General features: G+C 37.2%; 5 protein-coding genes across 8 annotated transcripts; 2 read left to right on the top strand and 3 right to left on the bottom strand.

Annotated features, from left to right (window-relative positions):
* Positions 1 to 213: 213 nt before the first annotated feature.
* Positions 214 to 2251, bottom strand: LOC124194568 (chitobiosyldiphosphodolichol beta-mannosyltransferase-like). Its single transcript, XM_046588829.1, has 7 exons — positions 1778 to 2251; positions 1523 to 1714; positions 1268 to 1418; positions 949 to 1199; positions 713 to 886; positions 540 to 654; positions 214 to 461 (listed from the first exon to the last, which is right to left on the bottom strand). The coding sequence occupies exons 1-7, from the start codon at positions 1980 to 1982 to the stop codon at positions 251 to 253; spliced, it is 1299 nt and encodes a 432-aa protein (XP_046444785.1). The 5' UTR covers positions 1983 to 2251; the 3' UTR covers positions 214 to 250.
* Positions 2252 to 2726: 475 nt separating this feature from the next.
* Positions 2727 to 4496, top strand: LOC124194577 (RAB6A-GEF complex partner protein 2-like). The gene is made up of 7 exons (XM_046588836.1): positions 2727 to 3027; positions 3107 to 3342; positions 3413 to 3562; positions 3617 to 3729; positions 3805 to 3957; positions 4027 to 4151; positions 4214 to 4496. Exons 1-7 carry the CDS (start codon positions 2900 to 2902, stop codon positions 4488 to 4490), a joined length of 1182 nt encoding a protein of 393 aa, XP_046444792.1. The 5' UTR covers positions 2727 to 2899; the 3' UTR covers positions 4491 to 4496.
* LOC124194585 (INO80 complex subunit C-like) lies at positions 3200 to 5602 on the bottom strand. Of its 4 annotated transcripts, none has more exons than XM_046588842.1 (7): positions 5461 to 5602; positions 5210 to 5365; positions 5002 to 5095; positions 4841 to 4908; positions 4640 to 4780; positions 4529 to 4573; positions 3200 to 4428 (listed from the first exon to the last, which is right to left on the bottom strand). In XM_046588842.1, exons 1-5 carry the CDS (start codon positions 5482 to 5484, stop codon positions 4649 to 4651), a joined length of 474 nt encoding a protein of 157 aa, XP_046444798.1. In that variant the 5' UTR covers positions 5485 to 5602; the 3' UTR covers positions 3200 to 4428; positions 4529 to 4573; positions 4640 to 4648. The 4 variants fall into 4 exon arrangements, with proteins under 4 accessions (XP_046444798.1, XP_046444797.1, XP_046444815.1 ...); XM_046588841.1 differs by having other exon boundaries at positions 4529 to 4576; XM_046588859.1 differs by having other exon boundaries at positions 4529 to 4576; positions 5467 to 5571.
* A 135-nt stretch (positions 5603 to 5737) lies between these two features.
* On the bottom strand, positions 5738 to 7278 carry LOC124194613 (chloride intracellular channel exl-1-like). The gene is made up of 5 exons (XM_046588881.1): positions 6915 to 7278; positions 6787 to 6846; positions 6634 to 6718; positions 6463 to 6557; positions 5738 to 6397 (listed from the first exon to the last, which is right to left on the bottom strand). The coding sequence occupies exons 1-5, from the start codon at positions 6948 to 6950 to the stop codon at positions 5909 to 5911; spliced, it is 765 nt and encodes a 254-aa protein (XP_046444837.1). The 5' UTR covers positions 6951 to 7278; the 3' UTR covers positions 5738 to 5908.
* A 595-nt stretch (positions 7279 to 7873) lies between these two features.
* Positions 7874 to 9482, top strand: LOC124194605 (COP9 signalosome complex subunit 7b-like). The gene is made up of 6 exons (XM_046588867.1): positions 7874 to 8160; positions 8233 to 8426; positions 8486 to 8650; positions 8753 to 8840; positions 8903 to 9156; positions 9222 to 9482. Exons 2-6 carry the CDS (start codon positions 8262 to 8264, stop codon positions 9351 to 9353), a joined length of 804 nt encoding a protein of 267 aa, XP_046444823.1. The 5' UTR covers positions 7874 to 8160; positions 8233 to 8261; the 3' UTR covers positions 9354 to 9482.
* Positions 9483 to 10022: the final 540 nt, after the last annotated feature.

Raw genomic sequence — 10022 nt, forward strand, 5'->3', positions numbered from 1 at the left:
ATATCGGTTTAATAGAATGTGTGACATTGACCTTCTGATCTGACGAGGGCGAAATCTTGGCCAGCCAATCATTTTCACTAAACTGGATATACTCGACTGACGCGACTAGTTGCTAGTCGACTTTCTAAGATGTGATTTCTTGTGTGTGCGTTTTTCTCAAATAACCGATCAATTCGTCAAATGGCGTTTGAAAACCAAAGAGCTTTCTCCGACTCTTTTTGACCAGTGTAATTTTGACTTATGCGTTTAGTTAGTCGACGGACAAAAGGGGCAACGCTACTTTACACCATTCGCTATGCCAGCGCAGGCTTTGGTATACCTCCAATTGACGACGGTAGAGCTGACGATTTTCTTCGTTGTTCTGCGGAAATCCGTGGAACCAGGCGAGTAATTTATCGGCTAAATCACCTGCGGTCTTGAAAATCATTCCGTTTTTGCCGTCTGTTACCAGCTCCTTCAAACTAATAAAAGAATAGAGTCAAAAACGTAAAAGATGAAAGCCAAGCGGTGTGGAGAAAAAGTTTGGATTTGTAACTAACCAGTCGTATCCGACAGCACAGACAGGCAAACCACATCCAAACATGTCTACTATTTTCATCGGCAGATCGAATCCAGAGGAGGACGTGTGAAGACTAACCCCCAAGTCAGCACTGGCTGTAAACATCTAATCTATCTTGACCAAGCTCAATTGATTGTTTTCAAATATTTTTACCGATCAGTTTTGGATAGTCTTCCGGTTCGAGCCATGGAGTACATATTTCTACGTGCTGCCATTCCTTGGCCTGAATGAGTTTAGCATAATAATTTTTGAGGGGTCCTTTTCCAGTTATAACACACAATAATGGCGGGTAGTCAGATGAATTAACTGATCGGTTCAGCTCATACTCTGTAAAAAAAAAATCAATTTAATAAAGAAGTCTGATTTTTAACTTAAAACAACAAAACAACCATCTAAAGCATCGAGCAAAATAGAGAAATCTTCGTCTTCTGTCCAAGATGTGCTCGACACAAGCAGACCTGGACGATCTAAACGTAGCCGAACTTCTCCATCAGCAAAACGTTCCGTCAGTAGAGTGTCATCTGGGCGAGAAGAGGAAAACTCGTGATAATCCTTTCCCAACTTGAGAAAAAGTTCATGTTTCTCAGACAAGGATACCGGACGAAAGATTTCTGCTGGTCGATCATACAATGTAGTAGCACTAACATAGAAATAATTTTAAACATGGCATACAGCCAACAAATCACAGTATAGATGCATTGCACATACCAAACACCCCAGTTCTTTTGAAGATCTTGACTCATAGCTTTTGTCACACACATATTTATGCCGGCCAATCTCCCGAAAAAAGCTTCAATGAAATGTGAAAATCTAGTCAGTAAATGACTGGGACCAAGAGTAAGTCCCATGATTGTGTAACCTACAAAATATCGAGAATGTATTGTGTAATTATTAAAATGAAAAATTAACTTGAAAGTATTTTTGGTGTAAAAAGAACCTTCGTAAGTGTAATATAATAAGTACCATAGTTATGCCAATCAATAGCCAGCTGAGTTCTGTTGACTCTAGCTATAAACCAACAAACTGGAAGTGTAGGAATTGAAGGTGGATTTTGCACTAGATAGAAACTTGGTTTAGATATCCAAAAGAGAGTCCAAACCAAAAACCAAGTTTGCCATAGAACTTTTAGGAAGTATGTGATGAACCGAGGAAAAACTGTAAAAATCCAAATGTTAGCTTTGTATGGAAAATCTGTAATGTTTCGAAGAACAAATATACTTGAGATAAAGGAAGGAGGTGGGTTCATATAATGGAATGATATTTTTGGAGAGAACAACAGATCTGAATGAGGAGCTGATCCACTATATCCAACAATATCTACACTGTATCCTTCTTTTGCTAGTGATAAAGCATGATATTGCATCCTTGGGCTCCTTCCCACGTCCCCTAACACCACGACACAAGCTCTTTTATCAACCGCCATCGTAGTTTTGGGTGTTCTTTAACAAAACAAAACAAAATCTTTGCTAATCTTTCAAAATTTTGAACTTTACACACACCAACGTCTTCTGCACTACTGCCAAGTGCCAACACAATACGGACTCCTTGTAAGCTAGGGGCTAGAGATTGCAAGTCCTTGATCGTCGGACGATGGGTTGTCAGATGAATTTTTTAAATAATTTTTGAAAAGGGAGTCAATCGATAAAACTTGGAAAACTAATTTGAAATATCTCAACTAATCTTTATCCAGTTATAGAAAAATGTACAGTTTAGAAGGAATTGGCGTTTCCCGTATGGGGGAAGGTCATTGGCTGCCTCCACCTAGCACTAAACATTTTAAACTCTTGCCTAATTTCAGGAGGGAAGCAGTTATTTCATTCAGTTTCTTTTATTTTTTGGTTAGGCGATCAAGAAATTTTTAAATGATATGAACAGCGATCAAATTTTAATCGCGCTCAAGGAAATATGGTACAGGCACAGCGTTACCACGTTACGATTAAATGTGCCGTGATTACGTGGGGTAGCGCGGGGACGAAGCCCGCGCCCGCTGCTCCACCGCTCTTGCGTCTGATTCAGAACAGGAAACAATTAAAGTAAAAATGTAAAAGAAACTAAAAACAGTAATAACTGCTAAGCGGTAAGATTTCTCTTTTTAAATGGTGTGCAAATAGCTTTGCATATAGTTAGAAATTTTTACCGCTAGATGCGCCACCTTATAAGTTATAACTTCGTTTGACAGAAGGTATAGAAAAAGTTAGAATGAACGGCCTCGTAGTCAAGTTAAGTAAACCATAAGAATCTCATTGTTGATGTTGTTAACCTTAAACTGGGAGTAATTAGAGTTTGTGTTCTGCGCCTCTTTGCTGCTTATTGCATACCAATTCTAAATATTATGTCAAGATGATTGAGGTTACTGCTAACTTAATAGGAGGCCCGGTTTACTTTACTGGAGATAAAATTTCTTGTCGAGTTACATTCAGCTACGTTCACCAAACTTCGAAATCTCATAACAGTTATGTTCAAACTAAGTAGGTCTAACGTTCAAAAGATTCTAGTTGTCAATCAAATTTATGCTCAATTAAATTTGTTTACATTGTTTTATCTTAGAGATTCTGGTGAATGCAGTGAAGTTTTGGGATGGGCAAGTGCACAAGTAGTATGCATTTGCAGTATAAATCCACAAAAAGTTTTGGTTTCGGATTCTGTTTCCAATCCCAGTAGGGCTACTTTTAACAGTACATCACTCTCTCCAAGAGCTGGGGAGAGAGGTTTGGTTATTTTTTCTACAAAACCTAAAATCCTAGTGTGTGATTTGAAACTGCCTGATGACAGCTGTTCAGAATGTAAGAGATATTTTCTAGTGATTATAAAATCAACTTGCTAAATTTTAAATTATCTTTGGGGTAAATCTAGATATATACGAAGAAACAATTCCCAGTAATTTACCTCCATCATTTCGGGGCCAGGCAATTAAGTACTCTTACAAATTAAAAATTGGATTGCAGAGAGTTGGAGCATCAGTAAAATTGCTGCATGTGCCTCTTAGACTGATGACATGGCAAAGTATTATATGAGGTTGGAATATTATTTGATTTTTTTAAATCATCCTCTTTTTAGATTTAGGATTGCACAGCTGTCATGATGAGCAAGAAATTGTTGTCTCAAACCCTTTCTTGAAAACAAATATATCCATGAATTCAGAATTGGATGATCCTTTAGAAAGCATGCAGGCAACTAGATTCATATTTCTTAGATATTAATTGAAACATTAATGACTTTCATTGAACATTTAATCAAAATTATAGTTACTTACTTCTAGGAGAAGTCCTAGTATTTACAAAGTGACAAACAGTAAAGGAAAAGTAGTAAGTCTCTGCCTTTTCAAAAATGGATATAGACTTGGGGAGGATATTGTAGGAACATTAGACTTTGGTGATTCTAAGGTTTCGTGCATGCAGGTATTGTCATCAGCTTACAGCCAATTTTTCAATGATTGATGACCCCATTTTACATGCTTGTCAATGCAGTATTCGGTCACTTTACAAAGCCAAGAACTTGTGCCTGAGGAGAAACGCTGTCGAATTGGAGGACAACAGTCCAAGCTTGGCGATGAATCCGTTTTAACATCGTACTCAAAGCACCATGAATTTTGGTAACACGATCTAATATAGTACAATTATAATAACTGGAGTTAATATTTAAAAAAAAAACTAGTATCGGTTTCCTTCAAACCCATCTCTCGCTCCCTGTTCCACTGCACGTTACGCCGTCATTCGACACGGATATGGTAGCTTTAAAATGGAGACTGCATTTTGAATTTGTTACTGCCGTCTCTGCTTTAAATTGGAATGGCGAAACTGCTTGGGAGCCACCGAAAGTTACGGATATCGAAACAATGGTTTGGGACTTGCCGATTGTGATTTATCCAACTGCTCCAGCACATGTTTCAAAAGCATTGTATGGTGCATGTGAGGCAAATATACTTTTGTAGGTTGAATTTTGAAGTGGTTGTGTTTACCACAGACTTACCAATTGAATAAATGAAATCCTCAAGATTGCAAGGTTTTTGTCAATCCACTAAACAAAAGTAATGTATCTTTTGGCAAAGATTGAAGCTAATAAATTTTTATTGTACAATACCCAAATTTATTATCCAACTGGATTTGAAGCCTTTCTAAGAGTCAAGTAACCAGAAACAATATCACTTGGTAATGTTTGGATTGTTCTATATTCATCAGCTTGAGCAAATCTTAGATGAGTGTGTGGATCTGTATAATTCCCCTATGTATGAAAAAGAAATTGTTAGGGTTTTTAAATAAATTAACTATATACTGATTGTACCAGCAATCCAGATAAATCTGAGTACTTCTTAGCAGGTTTAAAAGATGGTGGTGCATCAATGCTGCTGTCTGTATTGATGACAAATTTAAGGAAAATGCATAAAATCACCAATTAGAAAATTTTGCTTAACGAATTTCAAGTCTTTTTTTATTAATACTTACAAAATACAGCTTCTGTAACCCACTCTTGAGATCTTTCTTGTGTTATTAACTGTTTGAGTCCCTTCCAGATTTTTCTTTTATTTGATTTTTTTGCCTAGATGCAAATAAAGGTTTACCAAAGTCAGGAAACAAAACATACATTTTAGTATTTGTTGATCAATATACAATAAAATAAATGGTAATTGTCTAGTGTTATTGTTCTCCTTACTTCATAAGATTTGTTCTTAAATGGAATGTCAACTTTTGTCTCTTCATTGCACACCACCTCATCTAATGGACCATCAACAGATATGGGACTTGAAACCTGGGGTTCTGTGCGAACTGTACTAACACTGCCAGCATCATTTTTCTTACTGTTTGAGATCTGAAAAAATGAAACTATAATAGTAAGAAGCAAAAAATGCTTGCATCTAAAGAAATACAGGTTCAATTAATCTAAAACAAATTGTAAAAACTTACACACACTTTCTTTTTTTTTGCCATTATGATTATGATAGGCTGCTAGCTATCCGCACTCCAGAGTAGTAACGTCCATACAGCACTCCAGCAGACGTACACATGAAAACAAGAGCTTTGGGCTATTTTTCCTTAACAAGTGCTGCGACTGGTGGCCAATTTTCGTAAAAATTTAAATAAAGCTCCCCAAAAAAATCTAATTTAATTTATTTTGATAAAAATAGTGTCATTCTTATCACACATCAAATGGGGATTTTAAAAAATAAGAAAAAAAAAGAACTGCATCAATTCAATTTTATTTGATGATAAAAAATTAAGCACTATTTCGCTATAATATGACAAATGCATGAACAATAAAATTCTTTCTCGGAAGTCGATAGCAAGTAGCAACGTATAAATTTTGTAAACTCAAGGCTGATTTGATGACGGAAAATGAAAATAACATTCTCTGTCATTCGAGATTTACCAGAGCTGCAACTGCGGGAACATCGAATGAATGTTTTGGCGGTTCCTGAATTAGTTTTTTGTGTTCATCGTAAGCCATTTGACCTAGTTGCGGCCGGTCCAGCCAGTGCAGCACAATTTCTTGATCAGACGGACAAGTTTGCACAAACACATCAGAATTGTACGCAGCAAATAAATACGCCCAGATGTGAGTAAGGCTAATGGGTATAAAGAAATTCTTTAAAGCAGCACTAGCAACTCGTATATGTTGAAGTTTCGGCAGGAATTCGCAGTCTAGATGCGTTAAATTATTCCCGCATAAGAATATGCTTCCTCGTTGACCGAGAAAAGTGTTCAACACTTGAAGCTCATTTTCAAGATGTGTGGAGTCTTTTGAAATCTGCTTAATGTAAAAACAGAAGCGCGAGAACACATTTTTGATCGCAGAATCAGCTTTCGGGTTGTCGTACAGTAGACGGTTGTCCGGAAATTTGTTCTGTAAATCAAATTTATAAAATTCGTCTTTGAGTGTACCTAGTAAATTCCAACTAATACGATTACCTCCAAATAAGAAACGATATCATCGATGTTGTCAATCACTTGGTCTCCATCTTCAAGGGACGGAACACGGCGCAATCCGCGTTGATGAAAAATTTCTTTGGAAAAAAGTTATACATTTATTTTTAGTCCATAAAAGTTTATGCGAATTTATCCCAACTACGGATCGTGTACCTGGTGGTTTAGCTAAATTTACGGTGACGGATCTGAAGTGGAAGGGATGCTGTAGAGATTTCGTCAATACTACCATGAAGGCTCTCTGTAATAATTGTAATAAAATCTTGTTAACGTAATCCAGATCCCCATTTAACTAAGAAATCAACGAACCTGACAAAATGGACAGGCTCCGTAGCGCTTTCCGTCTGCTCCCGCCTTGACGTACAACACCTAGCAACAAAAAATGACGTCATCGGAAAATAAAAAATGAAGCAAACTGGTAAAAACAGAACCCTTACCATCATTTGTTGTGAACTTTGAACATCTAAACTCATTTTTTCCGCTGCGCTCAAAATTTCAGATTTATTTACAAGGGAAGTCACTCTTGTATTTACCAAGTACGCAGACGTAAAGCACCCGTAAGGAAATATGAAATAGTCTGGCAGCTGCTGTACAGCCGCGATGAGAAACTCACACTTCTAAAACCCGAATAAGCCAAAATTTAACCAACAGTCTCCAGCAGGTTTATTTTTGGCCGCCCTAAACATGCACACTAACTAAATGAACCGTTTTCTAATATCAGCAGTCAGCACAATGTCGAAGTAGAACCAATAAAGAAGCAAAGATACGGGTGTTGAAGCTTGCGACACTGTCTGAAATTCGCAGTGGTGAACACAAGAAGAATGCTCGGCACCAAAAACACGAGACTAAAGGCTCTATCTGCCCATATACTAGCAGCTAACCGACGCTCAACATGAAATAAGCCCGAGGGACCACAACAAATGCTGTTTCCCAGTTCTTTTTTTATCTAAAAACTTTCACTCACTTCTCTTCCTAACCATCCATCCCCCCTCTCTCTTTTGCCATCCGCAACCCGCAAGTCTTTTTTCGGCTTTCAAGTCGGAATTGTTTTTTCACATGCTGTCATTTGTGCTGGTTTGACTCGACCTTTTTCATGTTATTGTTTATTGTACTTTTTTTGCTTTCAACCCACAGCCGAAATATGTGAATAATTAGTTCATCCGTTGAGGGGGGGGGGATGGGGTGCGGAAGGCGGAATTGACTGGTAAAGTGCGAGATTGAGGTGCGGATTCTCCGCACTTTACTTATTCTCCCCATCCGGACACTTTTGTAAAAGTTTGAATTTTTTAAAGAATTAATTATAGTATTTCTGACCTGATCTAAAGCAACCAAACCTAACCAGCTCTGTTTTAACTATTATCGCACAATCAAAAGTGACAATGTTGCTAAACTTACTAAACACAGCTTACTACAACATTAAGTCACATTATAAAATGAAACTAAAGTTATTTGTACTGCTGAATAGTGAATACGATTAATTTTTATTTTTGCGCCCTAGTAGTTTTGAACTATTTGAAATGCATTCCCCATTCCCATTGTTTCTGTTTCCGCGCAACCATATTTTAGAAGCTCCGAATAAGTTGCGCGGACTGCTTACAGACTACAGTGAATCTCATTCTTCTATACAATATACCTTGGCTATGCTATCAGACGTTGTAGTAGGTTATTAAAGAAGATCTTTTGGTAAATACAGCTTACATTTTATCATTTTTTTCCGCAAATGTAAGAATAACTGTCTCATTTCTGGTTCAATAGTCATTTATGCGAAAATTGTGGTGCCGAATATGACGACTGACACTAAACCTACCAGTTTCAACCCCCTTGAACAGTTTGTACTGTTAGCAAAGTCGGCTAAAGGGGCTGCAGCTGTTGAATTAGTAAAGCAGGCTTTAGAAGCTCCTGGCGTTTATGTGTTTGGTGAACTACTCGACATGCCCAATATTACAGAGGTGAATTTTTTTTATGTTTAATCGATGAAATTTTCTCATTTATGCATATTTTTTTCTAGCTTCAAACTGATCAATTTCAACCTTACTACAATTTGCTGAAATTATTTGCCTTTGGAACATACAGACAATATCTTGAAAACAGTAGTTCATTGCCCGAGCTAACACCATTTCAGCAGCAGAAACTGAGACACTTAACAATTGTGACATTATCTGAAACCAACAAAGTGAGTATTGCTATCATTGTTGCATGCAGTCATCAATGGCATCTTAAGTTAAAGTTCACAGCTACTGTAGTTTGTTTTTATTAATTGTTGTTTCAATTTTAGTGCATTCCATATGAAGTGTTGGTCCAACAACTTGATATGAAGAATCTCAGAGAACTTGAAGATCTTGTCATTGAAGCCATCTATGGAGGTTTGCCACCAAAATTATTAATTAATACATCTTGATTTTATCATCAACAATTATTCTTTCAGACGTTATTCATGGGAAATTAGACCAGCGTAACGGTCGTTTGGAAGTTGATTTTGCAATTGGTCGAGATGCTCAAGTCAAAGACATTGGCCGAATCATTCAAACTTTGAACGATTGGTGTGAAGCATGTGATGCAATTCTCGGAGCCGTTGAAACCCAAGTCATGAATGCAAATTGTGAAAAGGAAAAGCATATCAAGCATCGTGTCGCTATCGAGGAGGAAGTTTTGAATATTAAAAAAACCTTGAAATCCCAAGTATATCTAGCACTACAATTATTTGAAATTCTTAAAACTAAATCTGAATGCTTGAAACTTGACAGATCCAGGAAAGCGATGATATATCTCTTACTGGTGAAACGCGCAATGAAATGTTAGGTGACAAAGGTAAGAAGCTTGCCAAGGGAAAAGGATTGAAGACCAATGTTCCAAATAAGTTTTGGAATAAATCCTGAAAATTTGTAATTACTCCTTAATGTTTGTATTCACTTATCCCTGAAAGCATTGGACTTGATTCACCCATGGTATTGTTGTCTCAAAGAGTGTTCGCAATGAAATAAATAAAGAAAATTTCTTTAACTGCACTTGCTGACGAGCATTGATATTCATCATCCGCCAAGGCCAATGTCTATTTCTAGGAACTCGGAACTTGGCGGTTTTTCTTGTTCAAATTTTAGGTAGCTGTACAAGCATTTTAAATGCAGTAAAGAGATTCAGTCATGAAACCAAATAACAGTTGTGTACATATCTTCACGCTATTTTCAAATGGAAAACAAAAAAGCTTGGATTGCGCAACAATTTCGTCACAGTATTTTCATTTGTTCCAGACGCTGACTTTGAGCTTTGAAGTACCGTTCTGCCATGTAGGTAACTTTCTCGATGTATGTAATCCCTTTTGTGATCTCTTCCCCTATTCTGATGACCAGCAGACTTTTCTCTTCTAACCCTGTGATGTCACATGCTTTTTGGCTTAGAGTAGCGCAATTCACGCACGCATCGTTGAACGCAATCAATTTAGATGCGCTACCTACTATTCGTACTACTGGATGAGTACGGTAGAGGGCTCTCTCAGTTTTTAGATTTGTATTGCCGCTGTAGTCCCGAAGCACACGAAGGGTGCGTCC

Source organism: Daphnia pulex, chromosome 1 (assembly GCF_021134715.1).
Source record: "Daphnia pulex isolate KAP4 chromosome 1, ASM2113471v1".
NCBI lineage: Eukaryota > Metazoa > Arthropoda > Branchiopoda > Diplostraca > Daphniidae > Daphnia > Daphnia pulex.

Coding starts and splice junctions, on each gene's coding strand:
- LOC124194568 (XM_046588829.1), bottom strand. CDS start 1,982: ATGGCGGTTGATAAAAGAGCTTGTGTCGTGGTGTTAGGGGACGTGGGA. Junction 1,419..1,522: donor TATTGATTGGCATAACTATG/GTACTTATTATA, acceptor GATATTTTGTAG/GTTACACAATCATGGGACTT. Junction 655..712: donor AGACTATCCAAAACTGATCG/GTAAAAATATTT, acceptor AGATGTTTACAG/CCAGTGCTGACTTGGGGGTT.
- LOC124194577 (XM_046588836.1), top strand. CDS start 2,900: ATGATTGAGGTTACTGCTAACTTAATAGGAGGCCCGGTTTACTTTACT. Junction 3,028..3,106: donor AACAGTTATGTTCAAACTAA/GTAGGTCTAACG, acceptor GTTTTATCTTAG/AGATTCTGGTGAATGCAGTG. Junction 4,152..4,213: donor TCAAAGCACCATGAATTTTG/GTAACACGATCT, acceptor AAAAAAAACTAG/TATCGGTTTCCTTCAAACCC.
- LOC124194585 (XM_046588842.1), bottom strand. CDS start 5,484: ATGGCAAAAAAAAAGAAAGTGTGT. Junction 5,096..5,209: donor TTAAGAACAAATCTTATGAA/GTAAGGAGAACA, acceptor ATTTGCATCTAG/GCAAAAAAATCAAATAAAAG. Junction 4,781..4,840: donor CAGATTTATCTGGATTGCTG/GTACAATCAGTA, acceptor TTTCATACATAG/GGGAATTATACAGATCCACA.
- LOC124194613 (XM_046588881.1), bottom strand. CDS start 6,950: ATGAGTTTAGATGTTCAAAGTTCACAACAAATGATG. Junction 6,558..6,633: donor AAATTTAGCTAAACCACCAG/GTACACGATCCG, acceptor TTTTTTCCAAAG/AAATTTTTCATCAACGCGGA. Junction 6,398..6,462: donor ATATCGTTTCTTATTTGGAG/GTAATCGTATTA, acceptor TTTGATTTACAG/AACAAATTTCCGGACAACCG.
- LOC124194605 (XM_046588867.1), top strand. CDS start 8,262: ATGACGACTGACACTAAACCTACCAGTTTCAACCCCCTTGAACAGTTT. Junction 8,651..8,752: donor CATTATCTGAAACCAACAAA/GTGAGTATTGCT, acceptor TTTCAATTTTAG/TGCATTCCATATGAAGTGTT. Junction 9,157..9,221: donor AAAAAACCTTGAAATCCCAA/GTATATCTAGCA, acceptor GAAACTTGACAG/ATCCAGGAAAGCGATGATAT.